The sequence below is a fragment of the Sinohyriopsis cumingii genome, chromosome 14, assembly GCF_028554795.1.
Source record: "Sinohyriopsis cumingii isolate HCF-2022 chromosome 14, ASM2855479v2, whole genome shotgun sequence".
Lineage (NCBI taxonomy): Eukaryota > Metazoa > Mollusca > Bivalvia > Unionida > Unionidae > Sinohyriopsis > Sinohyriopsis cumingii.
The window spans coordinates 88,650,400-88,670,641 of record NC_142974.1 but is presented as its reverse complement, the minus strand read 5'-3'; the positions used below and the strand labels follow the sequence as shown (position 1 = coordinate 88,670,641).

The 20,242-nt window shown below is 36.0% G+C and overlaps 1 protein-coding gene across 2 annotated transcripts in view; it reads left to right on the top strand.

The window, feature by feature from the left end:
- The window catches only part of LOC149784326 (intermembrane lipid transfer protein VPS13B-like), a 370,899-nt gene that overhangs the window by 314,323 nt on the left and 36,334 nt on the right, over positions 1-20,242 (top strand). For both annotated transcript variants that reach the window (XM_089932368.1, XM_089932367.1), the window contains exons 43-44: positions 1,408-1,545; positions 2,700-3,162. In XM_089932368.1, the coding sequence (XP_089788494.1) occupies positions 1,408-1,545; positions 2,700-3,162 (601 nt within the window). The remainder of the gene's footprint in view (positions 1-1,407; positions 1,546-2,699; positions 3,163-20,242) is intronic.

Here is a 20,242-nt window from a genome sequence, read left to right as displayed (position 1 = left end):
AATGGTGGTTGCAATGAACAAGTGTTCATGATATGAGGGCGGTAACAAGATAGACCAGGTTTAGCTCTAATTACTAATAGCATGTCTTTATGACGATTCCCCTGCCATTTTAAAGATTGCCAGAAACTGTATTATTCATGTTATTTTTCCAATAGTGTTTCATTGAAAGAACATTTCTGTATTTTATATAATATGATGTAGCCTTGTTGTTGAGCTCACCTTTTTGGAAGCAGTATTTGATATGATATAGCCGCATAGAAGACTTGATATTCCTGTATTCTAATTGAGCTGCCCTCATTAAATAAAGAATTTTTGTTATAGCATCTAACCTTCTTGTTGAGCTGACCTTGATGAAAGATGTATTTGATATGATATCATGTAATGTTGTTGTTGAGCCCGCCTTGGTGGAAGTTGTATTTGATAAGATGTGATGTAACCTTGGTGCTGAGTCCACCTTTGTGGAAGTTGTGTTTGATATGATGTGATGTAACCTTGTTGCTGAGTCCACCTTTGTGGAAGTTGTGTTTGATATGATGTGATGTAACCTTGTTGCTAAGTAAAGTTGTGTTTGATAAGATGTGATGTAACCTTGTTGCTGAGTCCACCTTCGTGGAAGTTGTGTTTGATATGATGTGATGTAACCTTGTTGCTGAGTCCACCTTTGTGGAAGTTATGTTTGATATGATGTGATGTAACCTTGTTGCTAAGTAAAGTTGTGTTTGATAAGATGTGATGTAACCTTGTTGCTGAGTCCACCTTGGTGGAAGTTGTGTTTGATATGATGTGATGTAACCTTGTTGCTGAGTCCACCTTTGTGGAAGTTATGTTTGATATGATGTGATGTAACCTTGTTGCTAAGTGAAGTTGTGTTTGATAAGATGTGATGTAACCTTGTTGCTGAGTCCACCTTGGTGGAAGTTGTGTTTGATATGATGTGATGTAACCTTGTTGCTGAGTCCACCTTTGTGGAAGTTATGTTTGATATGATGTGATGTAACCTTGTTGCTAAGTAAAGTTGTGTTTGATAAGATGTGATGTAACCTTGTTGCTGAGTCCACCTTTGTGGAAGTTGTGTTTGATATGATGTGATGTAACCTTGTTGTTGAGTCCACCTTTGTGGAAGTTGTGTTTGATATGATGTGATATAACCTTGTTGCTAAGTAAAGTTGTGTTTGATCAGATGTGATGCAACCTTGTCGCTGAGTCCACCTTGGTAAAAGCTCAGTGACGCCATTACTTTGCATCCATATTCATGTCCACATTTTAGCTTAACCTCATTGTTGAAATTCTTTGCTTTAATTTTATATTATGTCTTTTATAGCTAAATAAAAAGAGGGATCAGCAGAAAGGATTGTACATATTTCACATATATTGTATTAAGATTAGTACCTTATTTTCAAACTTTAGGTTTATAACCTTGCTGTGCAGTCAACAGAGAAAAATAGGATGAGGATCATAACAGTAAAAGAGAGGTTTTACTTAACCAACTTCACCAAATACAACCTTATGTTCAACCACTTCATTGTCCCAAATAATGTAGGAAAGGTAAGAAAGATAAAATTTAAACAAGTCAGTATATGTTTGACATGCTTGGAAAGTGTGTACATGTTTGTACATGTGATCCAAAGTTTCTTAAGGATATCTGGGTAACTAGCTTAAAAGACTGAATGAATTGATTAGCTAGGAGCAAACTCTTCAGTTAGATAGTTATGTAGTCTTTTTGTTAATAGGATTCTTATTTTTTCCTTTCTTTCATTTACAACTTTGCTCCTTGTATTAAGAGATGCCAACTCCTCTGATTTGTTTGGAGCAACTGAGCCATACATGCCAACCATTATACATCTGGCATAACCATTATGCTTTATTTCACACACACACACACACACACACACATACACACACACAATCAAGAAAAAATAACTATAAAGACATTTTGAAACTATCTCTCTCACTTCCATGTTTGGTCACTTATGTGCTTTTTGAGACATCCAGTTGTGTCTCATGTACCATAATCACATTAGTACTTGGTCTCGTTTTGGTACTATGCACCACATGATAAAGAATGGACTCGACTGAGTGTAGTATTCATCATTTGACCATGAAATCTTTAATATTTCTGAAAATGCTGTTCTGAGTTGGATTTGCAACCAAATTGTTTTTATTTTGCATGTGGTATAGGACTGACATTAAGATAACCTCTCATGTCATTGTGGCTTTGCTCTGATAATTTATTCTCTAGGGTTGATATCACCGTTTATTTCAGAATTTCATTAGCTTCCTGAAATTATGACTTTCTTCCTAGAGGCTTTTACTTGAATAGCAGTTTATAGCATAATTATCATTAGAAGGAAGACAAATTGAAAATGTGAAACAAAGACAGAAAATGAAAAAAAAAGCAGGAACACAGATCTTGTATGTTTATTGGCTATATATAGTATACTTCAAAATCCTATTACCATATTATGCTTATTACCATTCCAACTGTATACTCAAGAAGGACAAATAGCAACAAGATTAACAGTTGAATGAAATGCTCTATTTGTGGTAAAAACAAACACCTTGCATTTTCCTTGCATGTAAGTAGTAATGCAGTAATAGAATCTACCAGTCTATATATACATTTTCAATTTTTTAAACTAATGTGATTGCTGTTATACATGTAATTTTTTTAAAACATTAATACATGTATGTTTCCACAGGTTGATTTTCCTGCTAATTGTCAGGGTGAAGTCCTTCCAAGCCATCAGTCCTGTGATAAACTGACTTCTGACATTCAGCCATTACTATCTGTACCTGTCATTGCACCAAACCTGGCAGATCTGTCAGTGTTAACTATGGAAACAACCTTCACCCATTATCTCAGTTTTAGAGGAACAACACCTCAAGGGTCAGAATTCAAGGACAGCCCAGAGCTGGAATGGTCATACCCAGTTAGACTCACAACTAGTGAGGCTGGAACTAGAATGACAATGTCAGTGTTTGTATGGGAAAAAGAAGCTAAGAGGTGCAAGCCTTTGTGTCTCAGTGGCCATGTGAGAAATGATATCTCATACTTTGTGCTGAGAGATGATCAAGCTCCATTTTGTCTCATCAAAAACAACTGTTCTATCCCATTAGTATTTGGCCAGACTCTTATGAACTTGTCATTATCAGCATTATCAGGTAAACATACTTTGTTTTATTATTATCATGAAAAATGTTTGCATCAAATGAATGTTGCATTAAAGTTCTTAAATGTAATTGTTAAGATCTATATGTATAATTGGGTAGTTTTGTCATGGTATGGCATGTATTGGTCTATAAGATTGGTTTGATGTTTTACAGGAAGACACATCTGGTCTATTCTACATCCCCATGTCCACAGAGATTGGTGTGTATGAATTAGATAAGTTAATATTTGGTCCTGTTCTTTGTCCCCATTTCTTCTTTATATACATTATCCAATCATGATACTTTAGAGGTACTACCTCACAAATCAACACCTCCCAGACAACACTTTTAGCTAAAGGAAGCCAGAAGTTATTTGCCCACCTAGGTGGTGGTCAGGCAGAGTGGTTGTCTACTGGTATAGGTTTTGCACCAAATCCCGTGACTATCTCAGTTACTACTTCTACTCATGCCAAACAGCATGCTCTCATCAAAAGGGACCACACGAAACCCTATACATGTACGAAGTTTATGGAAGTTCTACACTTACAAGTTGGTGGAGTCTGTACTTCAAAAGGGAAGTGTACTCCATCTGTATCTCCAACTTTTCTTTCTTCCTGTGATGCCAAAAGTTCTGCTTTTACAATTATCACTTTACCATCATATAATAGTATTTACGTAATTGCACAAGTAGTTTATGTGACTTCACAATAGTTCTGGCTATAGTTTTAATTTATGTGTGTGCAAGCCTTTAGTGGGCTATAGAAAACTCCTAACATGTGTATAATTTCTGCAACATTTGGATCCATGCTGGTAAGTTTCTTTACCAATATAATCTTAACATCTGTGTACCAAACTTAACTGGATTTATTTGTACAGGCTGTCATCGAGCCATTCTACAAGTAGTATTGTGAATTGATATTATAGATTGACACTTCATGGCCTTCATTAAGTCATCTGCTAGCACTTATTCATAGTCATATATATGACACCTTATTAATTTTTCATATATAGAATGTCATTGGGCTTTTTCATACTTGCCTCATGATGGGTACTCTTTTTCCTTCATTTTAAGTATCAAGTGAAGTTGTTTCTGTTACTTTTTCACGTGCATGTTTTTACGTGTAATGTAAAAATATATTATAATATATATTACTGTATAGCTTCCTCTCTGGTCAGATAAGTACAAGTTGTTTTCTGTACATGGTTTACTCTGGTCAGATAAGTACAAGTTGTTTTCTGTGCACGGTTTACTCTGGTCAGATAAATACAAGTTGTTTTCTGTGCACGGTTTACTCAGTAGTGCCAAGCTTATTTAGCACTTGAGTGGTGTTTATCTGTATAAGCAATCAATTCTCCTTCCTACAGGTTAGCCGTGACTAGAATTAATTATTTGCATTCAAATTCATATATGTAAGAACTATAAGCAATGCTTCAGCGAGGCTGCCTGTATGCATTCCAATTCATATATGTAAGGACTATAAGCAATATTTCAGTGAGGCTGTCTGTATGAATTCAAATTTATATATGTAAGAACTATAAGCAATACACCGCTCCCTCGATAACTCGCTCCCGGATAACTCGCAGTCCTGCTTATAACGCGGTGTCCGTCTTGGCTCCCGATTTTTTCCAGAGAAAATGTATTTAAAATATCTTTAAAAATATGCTGAACATGAAACAATTATGATAAGAATTGATAAATTAAACGTTGATACATTGCTCGTTTTATCATCGAAAATGGTGATTAATGCCCAAAAAAATATAATCCATATTTTGAAATTTGCAAGTTCTAAAGAAGAATTAATTTCAGAGATCTCGAAAACGCTTAATTACGCGTATTTGGACGCCAATTTTTGATCTGGGACACAGAAAATCACTGAGGCGGGAGTCCTCCATACGCATGTAATAGGTGCACGGGAAAATTCAAAGATTTGCCGGTCCTGTTTCAGCCACCTGCTTTGTGGGAAAATGTGTTGATCAGTTAACTATGCTGATATTTACAATGACAGAATTCAGTGCCTGAAAGACTCTTTGATGTACTGTTGCCATTTTATAAGAGTACATTAAAAAAAAAAAAAGAACATGATGCAACAGCTTGGCGGCTACTTCAAAGGCTTTGACTAGCGGCCGAGTGAGAAAATGTACTGATATTTAGTGATTGACTTCAGAGGCAGAAAGACCCAGTTTTAAAATCCTAGCGAGACCTCTGTTTAAAGATATCGTATATTATGTAAGTTTTTATGATAAATAGTTGTCAGTATACTGTAAATAAACAGTCTGGTGAAATAGCGATCAATGAAAACTTCTGGTAAATGCTAACAGGTGGCAACAGAGAATGAAATAAACACCAGTTAAACGTCTTCCTGTGTGAAAGTCACGTTCTAATCCTTTAATTCCGTTTCAGTGTAAACATTATAATCACAACATATTATGTTCATTGAAAACATGAAAAGAGTCAATCGACCGTCACATCGAAACCCGTGAGTACTTCTGTGAGAACCTAATTATATGTACATGCCGGCTTTGTTTTGTTCAACAACTTGGGGAAGTGTTTGTTGCATTAAAAAAAAAATCGATTACAAGAGACCTCGGGTGCTGGATTAAGGGTCTTGGAGCTGCCTTTGACGTAAAGCAAAACAGTAACAGAGACAACGACGATGATAGTGACTTCGAATGTTTCAGTGAAACTGATGTCATTAATGCCAAGGCTGTTTGGGAGAAATTCGTACAGACTCATGGTCCTGAGATGGGCGTTTCTCTTGATGATATGGAGGAGTGGATTTGTGCTGACAATGATTGCCCCACAGCCGAATACATGTCAGATGAAACTATAATTATTTCTATAGCGAACAAATTTGCAGCAGAAGACGATTCTAACTGGAGTGACACAAGTGTTGAAAGTTGATGCAGACGCAGATGTTGCACCCCCCACCCCTCTGCACAGGAAGCAATCAGATATTTTGATATTGCCATAAGGTGGCTGGAGACCCAAAATGTTGACTACGTAAAGCTCATGCAGTTGAGAAATCTGAGGGATTTTGCTCGGCGGCAGAGAATCCAAGGAATAACACACACAAAAAAAATAACTGATTTTTTCAAAAAGTGAATTGATATTTGTCAAGCGTGGCACAAACGGCAAGTATTAACTTGTTCTAATTTACGTTGTTTTAAATTTGTAGACCAATTAAATACGTCTGTACTGATTAACCCTTGTTTTTTTTGTTTTCCATTTTACTTCTATCACATTCAAAAATATTTATCTATCATTCAGTCGACACTTTCTCGAAAAGAGTCGATCTTTTGTATATAAAAAACATCTAATTTGGAACAAAGAATAAAACTAGAATGTATCCAATTCAGCATAAAAATTAGTGATGTAGTACACAATGTGTGAAGTGATACACATGTTAAGCGAACGGAAATCACGTGGAATAATGTTTTCGATGATTGCCTCAATATACTGTAATTTATCCTGAAATTAATGTTGTCCTATGAGGAAATAATAAAGTACACCATTATGAAGAGATATTTATTAACATTTAATCTCAGAACAATTATAAAGTGAGTATTCAACAGTATAATCTGCCTACCCTACCCCCCTTATTTCTCCGTTATGTCGTCAATCACTTTATTGGTTTTGGGCTTATTTTATAGGTCCCTCGATAACTCGTGCCTCACTTATAGTGCGGTCGATGTTTCTGGACCCCGATGTGCGCGAGTTATTGAGGGAGTGGTGTACTTCAGAGAGGCTGCTTGTATGCATTCCAATTCATATATGTAAGGACTATAAGCAATACTTCAGAGAGGCTGCCTGTATGCATTCCAATTCATATATGTAAGGACTATAAGCAATACTTCAGAGAGGTTGCCTGTATGCATTCCAATTCATATATGTAAGGACTATAAGCAATACTTCAGAGAGGCTGCTTGTATGCATTCCAATTCATATATGTACGGACTATAAGCAATACTTCAGAGAGGCTGCCTGTATGAATTCCAATTCATATATGCAAGGACTATAAGCAATACTTCAGAGAGGCTGCTTGTATGCATTCCAATTCATATATGCAAGGACTGTAAGCAGTGCTTCATTGCTCTGTTTTATCTTGCAGGTTTAGACCATGGGCAATACCAGTCTGACAACCACTCAACATTTGTAGTTTCTCTGGTTGTCACCCCTTGAAACATGTCGGACTTGCATATTATTGACAGAAGTCAACCATACTTTGGGGACAAAAACATCTGCTTGCATACAAGGGTTCAAACCATATCTATACAGGGTGGCAAGATGGAGAGCAGCAAAAGCTTCAGTTACAGTCTCATGTCAGAATTTGGACCAGATATGTGGATCAATATCCTGTACCCCATCCCAACCTCAACTACTGGACAGCATCATGCCAGCCAAGATGGCCATGTTCCTCCATGACCAGACTTGGCCATATAACTCTAATTGCAATGGGCCATGACCTCAATCATACAGAATCAAGCAGAAATGAACTTTTCTAGTTCCACGACTCAACATGTGCTGCTCAGCTTTTCTTGAACAGACACTTTCTGTGGATAATGCCCAGTCTATACAAGCTTTCTTTCAGATCATTCTTGCTGCATACTGCTGCTTGGTACTTACTGTGGAAGATGTACAGTTTGTATAGACCTCTTTAGGGATTTGTCCTACACACATGGTACTACCAAACACATCCAGCATATGATATCCATTTTGGGGCCTCAGTTTTCAAGAGATGTCTCTTAACTCACCCTCAAGCCTCTGCCATTCATGAGACTCGACTTAGTGACAGGTTAGAAGTAACAGGACCAGACTCAGTGCTACAAGTGTAGTGGGCCACTTATCCAACTACTTCACAGGTAATGCAGGAGAACTTCATTACCTTTATAAATGATGATACTGGCATTCAGGCTCCCTTATTGTTATTAGATTCTACTTGGATGAGTGATAACCTGCTTTGCAGGCTTGAACAGAAGTTTCCCATACAATCCCATCAGATTCTGTCCTTTTTCTCTGCATCACCTGCCAGGTCTGTAGTTCTGACATCAGGTAAATAAATTTATCTACAGAACACTCTACCTTCATTTGCTTCCACAATCAGAATCTTATAGATCACCACCACAGGGTTCAACACTGTATCTATTGCTGAACAGCAAGGGAAAGAGAAAAACAAACAGCCAAAAGTAACCTCTTGCACAAAAGATGCACGGACCAGTTATGTGGATTAATCATCCCATAACCCATCCCAACAAAATGATGTTCTCTCCACATGGATGATCTAGTTCCATTTCTGTCAGACTAGGCCATATACAAGGGATCATAGGTGTCACAACCACAAGACATACATGATTAGTCACCAGATAACAGTCTGTCATTCAGTAAGTCAAACCTGATCTATACAGACAATCATTGTGAACAGTCTAAACTACATGCTGCATCATGACACATTATTTACAATGTCAAGCTTAGTAACTCAAATTCCAACTGGAGTCACGTAACAAATTTTTGCATCCCTCTGCCACTAGAAGGGACCTTTTAATCAGTGATGACTTGGAAATCACAATATCAATTAAGGCTGCTCCACGAGTTTAGTAAAGGGAATAAGTGGGACCATATTTATAGGATGGTCCACTTCATAACAGGGGCACAACATCCTATAACCGTAATAGCAGCTATGAACTTACAACAGGTGGACAAAAGGTACAGTACTTTCTACCTCCACCTTACATACCAGTCAAGATATGCTCACAACCTTCATCTATTCTTATCTTTAATGATCAGATTGATGGAATTTGCAACATGCTACCATCCCTCTCTGTCTCAGCTACAACAGAGAAATTTGTATGGCAGCCAGCAATGTTGCAGGGATGTCCATAGAGTGCATGCTATTGGGAAATAATCCTACAGCTAGTCGGAGGGAGGTCAATCATTTTTACCAACATTCCCTCAGACCATCCCTGTCTCAATGACATGCACCCTATCACAGATCCTGTTAGAAAGCTCCAGTCTTTCGTGGCTGAATGGGGAAGATTTATCATGATATCATGGAGACCCAACTAGTTTTCTAGGGCTCAGTATCATGATCACTGCCTCTACAAAGCCTGTGGCAACAGTTCTTCAGCTACAACACAGCATTTATCAGTAGCCCCTCAACCTAAGCACATTCAATCAACTCTGTTAAGCTGTTAGGTTTGCAGTTGAATGTGACATATTCTAACACTGTCAGTTGTGGAGGCTAGACACTCATTGTGGACTTCCAAGAGGCATCATTTCATGGTCATACTCATACAACATCCAGAAGTTCTCTAATGCACCTACAACAGGCTGTTAGAAGCAGAGGAGTTATATTTTTGGAGGAATACATGATTTTTTTTGTGCAATTTTTTTTTTTCGCTGTCTTATTGTCAACAAGAACATCTCTGACCTCATACCCTTTCAAAATTCAGTCAACTAGGTCTGAGTCCATGGAACTTCCCCCATGAGTGAGAATTTAATTCAATCAACTGTATTCTCCATGCCTATTTGGAACAATCCATCTGCTAGAGAATTCCTTTGTTGGCTGAGTTTTGCTCAATGCGTTAGTGGATGTCATAGTTCTTGGTCACTTCATTGGTTCCCATAACAATGATTAAATGGTCCAAGGAGCAACATAACCTGGGACCATTGGGCTAACTCTCACAATTTACAACAATATGAGGTTGCATCATCCTGAAGGCAGGGAAACCACATTGGGCTAACGTTGTTAATACCTTTGCAAGCACAACCTCTGGCTGTCATGATCACTAATGTTGCAAACACAGACAGCTGGACAATCAAGTCTCCTACCATTTCAGACTACCATCGGAGAATGGCCCCATCAAGATCATTATTTACATATCAGTATCATTGAAACGGAAACCATTTAGATAGGTTTTTATTAGTGGCTGGAGGACTTACACTGGATTGGAGTTTTTTCTGATAATTTCACCATAGTGACTCATCTCAAACATCAAAGTGAAACAAGTATTCAAACCTTTGTATTCATTTTTGAGAATTTCCAAGGCTGTGTCCTCATCGACAATCTACATTTAGTTAGTTCTCTTCATCCCTTCTGGAACATAAGGTTGCAGATATCATCCACCATCTGGGTTGGTCTTGAGTATTGGCTTGTGCCTTGCACCATGAAAGTCCCATCTCTGTTTATGCTTTCCAGCTGTTGTCTATCTGAGGGCTAACTTGGGTATCTGTTCTTAGGGCATCCTCATTACATTTCCCAGCCATTTGATCCAGCACACCTTGATCTCCAGGGCCATGTTGTTATATTCAATCTTTTCATATAAGCTCACATTGGAGATCTTGTTTGACCAATAAGAAACTCAGTATTTATGGAGGCAGCTATTGTGAAATGAATTTACATTGCTCATGTCTGTCTTTACTACTCTCTAACACTTGGAGCAGTACTGACTTTATGTTGCTGTTGTAAAGACTGATCTTTGTTTTTAAGCTATATTGTTTTTTATATAGGTGGAATCTGCTGAAAGCACCTCTGGCTTTATTTAACCTGGCCTTGATATCATGTTTGGCACCTTTGTCATCACTAATTAGGCTACCCAGGTAGGTGTAGTCTTCTAAAAACTCGAGTGCCTCTCCATTGATGGTAATTGGCGGAGTAGCTGTGGCATGTATGACTGACATGCAGTCTAGTCTATTTAGCATACTTACTGAGTCTGTCAGATTTCACTTGGAGATCAGAGTACCTTGTTGAAATGACAGCCAGATCTGACAAATTATCCAGTCGATGGTGTTGAGGAACAGAATGGGAGAGAGGATGCAACCTTGCCTAACACCAGACTTTACAATGAATGACTCTGCAAGAGTGTTGTTAAGGACAATGCTGCATTCAGAGTGCTCATAAAACCTCACAGTGAGTTTGACTATCATAGAATGGTCATATATATACACTTCCCTAACACCTCTGATCCAGGAGATACAGAAATCAGCAAATCTGTGTGAATCCTCATCTGATTACTACACTCAGCTGGGAAATATTTGATAAACTTCATCAGTTACAAAAGAATCACCTGAATTTATATATTCATTCTCTTGTCTGAATTAAGATACCATGATGACAGATGTTTTGTCCCAACCTAGAGTTAATGAACCTGCACATTAGAAATATGCCTTGAAGAACAAAGAGTTTTCATAACAAGTGGTGGAGTATCCTTAATTGAGATGGTTACCCACCTTAGAGGCATACAAAGGCATCAGAATATAATCACAGTGGAGTGAAAAAAGTAGTTTATACCAATTTTGGCACTCGTATCTTAATAGTTAACTTCCTATGACTCTGCAATGAGAAACAGTTAGCACCAATAATAATTAAACCTAGCATACTGTGCTGTCATTGAAGAGAGGATACTGAACAAACCAAAGACCTATCTGATCTTCTTTTCATTTGGATTCCACCTGACCAATGACATTGGACTCTTTCGTAGATGAAAGTTATCATGGGTGTAACCAAGAACAGGCTTCCATTCATGACAAATTGGTAACAATTCCCATCTAATTCCCAAACTTGGTGTCCACAAGGTTTTGGTTTGTAAGAAATTATGTTTGTATTTCATTTTCTTTAATTTCATCTCAAGGTCATTGACAGGACCCATTTGCAAGCTCTGAAGTGGTACTTCAGGAATACTGAGCCGTTGCATCAACAGAGATCACACCTTATTTTACCTTCAAAAGAGTTTAAGGATCATATATCACCATTGGTATTTTCGTCCTGAATAAAGTGGGTTATCTGTCCTGCATACCCATATAAACCCACACCAATGAATTTGCTCCACATATTAGCTGATTAACTTAGGACAGTCAGCACCATCATTGCATATGAGTGAAACTGTTCTCTGTCTTTATCCATGCCATGGAATGGAGATCCATGTACACTTCTCCAGTTCTTATCAGAGATCGCTCGTACTAAAAGGCCCAAGTCAGTCTGGATGAGCCTTTACCTGGGCATAAAGGTTACGATTCCAGATCATTCATCAGCTTCATACAGGCATGACTTCACAATTTTAGTTGGATTTGCACGAGAAACTTTTTTCCCTTTTGAAGCTATGCCCCAACAGATGGAGTCTTTTTCTGTCAGGTTATCTAAAAGCCATCTCATACCTTATGGAACTGGAGAAGATCTTATGGGGGTAAGGGGATGTATTGGGTAAAATTTAAAAAAGAAACCTATTTTTGCTAGTTAAATGTGTTTCTTTGAGAATACTTACCCAATCATAATACACATAGACCCGCAGTTACATCCACGTAGAGAGTGTGCCTTATGCTCCAGTAGTAACATAAATATTTATGGGATTTGGTGCAAATCCCTATACCAAGGGGATATCACTTGGCTGAGATAACTGGACAGATCACTTTTAGTGTCTTTTAGGTAAAAGTGTTATCTGTGAGGGTGGATTTGCGTGGTAGTAACAGGTCTCCCAAGTTATTATGATTGAGTAATTATTGTCAAAGAAGCATATTTTGCTGGAAAAACTTGGTGCCCACAAGGTTTAGATTTGTAAGAAATGTATGTTTGTATTTCATTTTCTTTAATTTCACTCAGATATTTACATCTGTTGATCTAGTATGTCATATGATCATTTCTCAGATTTCTGTTGGCTGTCTGCATGGATGGATTACAGGACAATATACAGTAATGGAAAGATACATTGCAACATGCATAATACATGTACTTCATTGTTCAAGATGAAATCAGTGTGATGACAGAGGTTTACCAAATCATACAAGTATATCGTAGAATGGCTTGGTCATTTTGAATGAGAAATTTACAGATAGAATGATAGGAAATAGATTTAAGTCTTCCTATTAATATTAGGTACATTATATAAAAAAGAAAAAGAATCTCCCAGAAAATACTAATTGTTTAGCAAAATTCCTTAATTGGAAACATGAATACATAAATCTGATTGATAGGACCTGAGGAATTTTTATCATTTGACCAGAAGTTTTAGCTTGCCTCTGCAAAAGAGTAGAGCTGTACTATCCCTTGTGTCATCATTGGCATCTGTTGTACTATCCCTTTGGTCATCATTGGCATATGTTGTACTATCCCTTGTGTCATCATTGGCATCTGTTGTACTATCCCTTGTGTCATCATTGGCATTTGTTGTAATATCCCTTATGTCATCATTGGCATCTGTTGTACTATCCCTTTTGTCATCATTGGCATCTGTTGTACTATCCCTTATGTCATCATTGGCATCTGTTGTACTATCCCTTATGTCATCATTGGCATCTGTACCACTACACGAAACAAAGTGACTGAATGTATGCTGCATTCCAAAACTAAATACACAAGCGCATATTCATCATTACACAACAACATTATTAATGCGCACATAAGACCGCCCAGATAAATTTGAACTTAGTCATGTGCTCAACATAACTTTCAAAAGAAAATAGCGTGTCTAGTTAAAATTGAAATTTGGAGTCATAATGGGAATGAATGCGCATTGCAACAACTTTTCCATTTGATTTGGAATGAATAGATTTTGGTACTTTTTTCGATTCTACGAAATTTCGTGATTATGGACTGGATTTATATGTGACACTTCCACATGAAATACATGGGCTTGAATAAGTGAGGGAGAAACGTGTTGACATCTGCAAATGTGTTTCTGTTTCTGTCATTAAATGTTTGAAATCTTAATGTGGGAAAAATATGAAGTCTTTCAATTGCAATTATCAAAAAGACGCTTTGGAATTGAATGCTTATTTCATTTTGAGTGCAGTAAGGAGGATGTAATTGCACTTATCATCGAAATTACACTTACAATTTTGAAATGTGTAATCAAGATTGAGAACCTATGACATGGCTCATGTAATTCAGATTTGCAGAACTAAGAAAGTACATTTTGAGGAAATTCAGGATGTAAATCTGTAAGTTCATGTATATTTTTTGCCATTCTTATTACCAGCTAAAGAAGACAGTATATGACTTGTCACTTGTATGTTATTTGTAAGGACCATTTTATGTGTCTTGTATACTGTAGCTAGCCTAAATCTGAAACATTGTATCAACAAATTTAATGCGGAATGTGCCAAAGCAGCTGGTATGTGTCAGTCCACGAAACAAATGTTTTAGTTCATTCAGAAACAAATTTAAACAACCACAAAATAAAGCGCCTCTTAAGCGAGTGTACATGATTTGTTTACAAATCAAAAGTGCTGGTGTCTGCGTCCATTGTTTGTTTACAGTAGAAAGTAGTTCCTTTATGCATATGAATGCTATGTGTATTGGTGCACAAGTTCAGTGTCGGGTACTACTGAACGATTCTGACAATATAAAGTTAACAGAGAAAAAAATGAGCATATAATAATACAACTTAATCTCAGAAGTATGTCACTGAGACTCATATTTCACATTTTGTCTAAAGTTGATTTCTCAAGCTTTCTTCATGCTAGAATCATTGAAGTTGATGATTCAATGCATCTCATTTAGCAGCAATGGCTTAGGTTAGGTATTTGCATTTAGCTCATGACCAGATAGATTTATTGCCCCCAGTATACATCCTGCAATCATGATATTTGGTGAGGGGATTTTGTGTTTAAACTGTTCTTGCTTGAATTATCAAAACTAGATAATGGTACCTTGACAGTGTTTTGAATTTGAGGTTGGGTCCAAGAAGTAATGGAAAAATACTTGAAAATTTGCTTTAATCTTTTAAAAGTGTCTGAATTTTTAAACATTGTATGTATGTAGTAGCATTCTGTACTGAAGATAAATGTTTAAAAATGTAAAAATGAATTGCAAAAAAAAACGTTCATGAGATAAACCTTCTAAATAAATGGAAAAATTAAATACAAGATAAAATGGAGGATGTAAAAATGTTGCAAAATTTATTAAAAATGAAAGGTAAGACTAAGACATGTAATAAAGTCAAAATTTATTACATAAACTGCATTCCCAAACAAAACCAAAAAAACTATTTGGGGTGGTGGTACATCATAATACAGTTTCTTAATACAAATGACATCAAATTTAATTCTGTGATCCATTCTATTGGAAGGATGCCACTCACCAATAGCAGGTTTGATATCCTTAAATTTGTTTGTGGAGTTTAAATTCCACATATTCTGCCAAGTTTGATGAACTTGTGGATTTGTACAAAATTTGAAGTCAATATATGGAATCTTTCATTTGGAAATGGCAGCTTTGGCTCCTTTTTCTGCCCTTTCATTAACTTTTATACCAATGTGACTAGGTAACCAAGATTAACAAATAATTTTCCTAGATTGTATGAGCACATCATGTTTCTATAAATACTGGGGATAATAATGGGGTGTCAGATTTAAGGTTTTGCAAGACTTGCAGTGTTGGAAGGGGAATCTAAAAATAGAATTAAATTAATTTTTTTAAGGGGTTTAAATGAATTTCAAAGCTTTTAGCATTGGTGTAACATCTGCAGTAAAAACTGAGGCGTTATCCTGACTGACAGTTGCATCTGGGTCTTTGTCACAATCTTTGGAACTATCTGCATACAGATGATTGGCTACAATATTATAGGAGGCCAATTTCAAAATGCATTTCTTTTGGAAAACATTACTGATATGAAAAAAATAAAATAAAGATTCATTAAAAAAGTCAGAAGCTCTCTCTTCCTGAAAAATACTCCTGTACTGGGTCACTTATTAGTACTCAGTCTTGTTTAAATGATGCAATGTGCCATTAAGGCTGATTGATAAAATAAAGTTGGTAAAGTACTCCCAAGCAGTTTATATAGGTTTGTTAAAACAAGCAATACACTAAGATTTTTGTGTTGAATTAATCTAAAGGAAATTGACATTAGATCAGTGAGTGTAATTGCTCAAAATAGCACACAAAAAATGTAATATCAACAATAGGAATGAATTTAGAAAAACTCAAGTCAGAAACTAAAGTAGACTGCTAACTTCCAAATGGATTTAAATAAGTTTATTGTGCCCCTACACACCACCACCATATCCTAAAGCCCCTTAACTATGGTGTATTCACTTACACCTAATTCAGCAAATACATTTCTGAGTTCTTATCTTAGAATAAAAATATTAAAATCTGAAATATAGGAGATAATACACACCTTAATCAACATTCTTCATAAGTTTAATCAGTTAATTCTTGTAGTTGAAAAAGAATTTTCTTTTTAGTCATTGAAAAGTGCTTAACCTTCTTGATGAACAACATAGTACCACTCCCATACAACAAAATCACTATCAGTTCTAAAGTCAAGAGATAATTTTTGGCATTTAGCTTATGGCTACATAAGTGCTACAACTGACTGCAAAAAAAGGTGCATATGATCCATAATTCATGTTTAAGTAACATTTGTTGAAATTTGGTATTTGAAGGTAATTTAGATGAGCTGTTTATGTGCTGACACCTGAAACTTAATTTGTGTCTAGCTCGTGATCATGGAAAGTCTTCCATGCTAAATACATCCTGGCCTACTCAGGAGGCTCTTTCTGGCCAATACAATTGGAATGAATGTAATTATTCAGTGGTGAACTTTTCCATATTAACTTGGATCATACAAAACAAAAAGTCATTGTATTTCATGATAGGTTACCCTCAACATGTTAACTGTGTATGTACATGTGAATGATTATAGGATTTAGACCAATGGACTGCAGGCTGCATGGTTATCATATGAGGCCTCAGCTTTATTGCCTAATCAAGGTAATTACTGAAGCAAGAACTAGGCTTGTAAATAATGCCTGTAAGAGGTTACTCAGGGTTATTACTGAAGCAAGAACTAGGCTTGTAAATAATGCCTGTAAGAGGTTACTCAGGGTTATTAATGAAGCAAGAACTAGGCTTGTAAATAATGCCTGTAAGAGGTTACTCAAGGTAATTACTGAAGCAAGAACTAGGCTTGTAAATAATGCCTGTAAGAGGTTACTCAGGGTTATTACTGAAGCAAGAACTAGGCTTGTAAATAATGCCTGTAAGAGGTTACTCAGGGTTATTAATGAAGCAAGAACTAGGCTTGTAAATAATGCTACTCGGGGTTATTACTGAAACAAGAAATAGGATTGTAAATAATGCCTGTAAGATGTTACTCAAGGTTATTACTGAAGCAAGAACTAGGCTATTAAATAATGCCTGTAAGATGTTACTCAAGTTAATTACTGAAGCAAGAACTGGGCTTGTAAATAATGCCTGTAAAAGTTACTCAAGGTAATTACTGAAGCATGAACTGGGCTTGTAAATAATGCCTGTAAGAGGTTACTCAGGGTAATTACTGAAGCAAGAACTGGGCTTGTAAATAATGCCTGTAAGATGTTACTCAAGGTTATTACTGAAGCAAGAACTAGGCTATTAAATAATGCCTGTAAGATGTTACTCAGGGTTATTACTGAAGCAAGAAATAGGATTGTAAATAATGCCTGTATGATGTTACTCAAAGTTATTACTGAAGCAAGAACTAGGCTATTAAATAATGCCTGTAAGAGGTTACTCAAGGTAATTACTGAAGCAAGAACTGGGCTTGTAAATAATGCCTGTAAGAGGTTACTCAGGGTTATTACTGAAGCAAGAACTGGGCTTGTAAATAATCCCTGTAAGAGGTTACTCAAGGTAATTACTGAAGCAAGAACTGGACTTGTAAATAATGCCTGTAAGAGGTTACTCAAGGTAATTACTGAAGCAAGAACTGGGCTTGTAAATAATGCCTGTAAGAGGTTACTCAGGGTTATTACTGAAGCAAGAACTAGGCTTGTAAATAATGCCTGTAAGAGGTTACTCAAGATAATTACTGAAGCAAGAACTGGGCTTGTAAATAATGCCTGTAAGAGGTTACTCAAAGTAATTACTGAAGCAAGAACTAGGCTTGTAAATAATGCCTGTAAGAGGTTACTCAAGGTTATTACTGAAGCAAGAACTAGGCTTGTAAATAATGCCTGTAAGAGGTTACTCAAGATAATTACTGAAGCAAGAACTGGGCTTGTAAATAATGCCTGTAAGAGGTTACTCAGGGTTATTACTGAAGCAAGAAATAAGCTTGTAAATAATGCCTGTAAGAGGTTACTCAACATAATTACTGAAGCAAGAACTGGGCTTGTAAATAATCCCTGTAAGAGGTTATTCAAGGTAATTACTGAAGCAAGAACTAGGCTTGTAAATAACGCCTGTAAGAGGTTACTCAAGGTAATTACTGAAGCAAGAACTAGGCTTGTAAATAATGCCTGTAAGAGGTTACTCAAGGTAATTACTGAAGCAAGAACTGGGCTTGTAATTATTGCCTGTAAGAGGTTACTCAAGGTAATTACTGAAGCAAGAACTGGGCTTGTAAATAATGCCTGTAAGAGGTTACTCAAGGTAATTACTGAAGCAAGAACTGGGCTTGTAAATAATGCCTGTAAGATGTTACTCAAGGTTATTACTGAAGCAAGAACTAGGCTTGTAAATAATGCCTGTAAGAGGTTGATCAGGGTTATTACTGAAACAAGAAATAAGCTTGTAAATAATGCCTGTAAGAGGTTACTCAAGGTAATTACTGAAGCAAGAACTAGGCTATTAAATAACGCCTGTAAGAGGTTAATCAGTGTTATTACTGAAGCAAGAACTGAGCTTGTAAATAATGCCTGTAAGAGGTTACTCAAGGTAATTACTGAAGCAAGAACTGGGCTTGTAAATAATGCCTGTAAGAGATTACTCAAGTTAATTACTGAAGCAAGAACTAGGCTTGTAAATAATGCCTGTAAGAGGTTACTCAGGGTTATTACTGAAGCAAGAAATAAGCTTGTAAATAATGCCTGTTAGAGGTTACTCAAGATAATTACTGAAGCAAGAACTAGGCTTGTAAATAATGCCTGTAAGAGGTTACTCAGGGTTATTACTGAAGCAAGAACTAGGCTTGTAAATAATGAGGTTACTCAAGGTTGTTAGAAGCTAGTTACTTTCAGCCAGTAAAATCTGGCTGCTATGTGTGGACAAGTGATGAAATCTTCTGAGTAGATTTTAAGAAAAATGATTGTATAAAAGAATCCTAAACCAACATTAATGGATTTTGTTCTGTCAACTCATTATTGTACCTCATCTTTATTATCTACTGCAGAATTAAATTTCTCCTGTAATTCTTCTTAACATGTAGAAACAGCATAAACTAAAACAACCCTCTTAGATATGTACCAATTAATGATTGATTTATTCTCAAATATTCTTATTAATTTTGCATTAGATTATCTTAATATTTTTCAGGTTTGTTTTGGACATTAGTACAAGGACTACATGGTCAAGTGAGAGCAATTATATATATATATATATATATATATATATATATATATATATATACACACACACATATATATATATAGAGAGAGAGAGAGTTAGTTTAAGAACTCTTTTTATAAAACAGTTTACAGGATTATTTTAAGCAAACATCTAATGTTTCCACTTTCAGCAAAGTATAAATTAAACCTTTTTTTACATATTTTAGTGAGCTTCCTGATTTTATGGCAATATAACTTTGTAAATGGTAACTGTGTTTGTGATATATCTGTGTGATAAATATTATGTTAACCATGTACAATTTGTATTAGTTTATGTTACATTTGTATTTTTTAATGTTGTACATGTTAACTCTGTAGATGTTTACTAATTATGTATATGCATGTACTTGTTTTAAACGTAGGACCATAATATAAACAACCTGATAGTTAATTATGTCACCCAGATTAAGCTGAGAGTAGTATACTGACTATATAATGTCAATTAACAGTTCAAATGTAAAGATAACAATTTGGACTGTTTAATCATTGATTAAGCTGTGGATTAAAATTTTCATTTTGATACCAAAGTTTTGTTAAAAACTGGTTTCTGTAAGTATTTTATTTTTATATGCAGGAAAAGCATATTGTGCTATATTTAAGAGGCCTAGTGATTTTCAGGTGAAAATATTAAAAGACATTGTGGTTCAAAGGAAAATTGACTGTGGTCCTCCTGTAAGTTCCTTGACCAAAAATCTTTGGATACCTTGCAATTAGTTTAATGAATAGATTCTAGGTTCTAAATGTCAGAGATCATCAGCATGGAAAGACTAAGTGGAAAAAAATGGTTTATGCAGA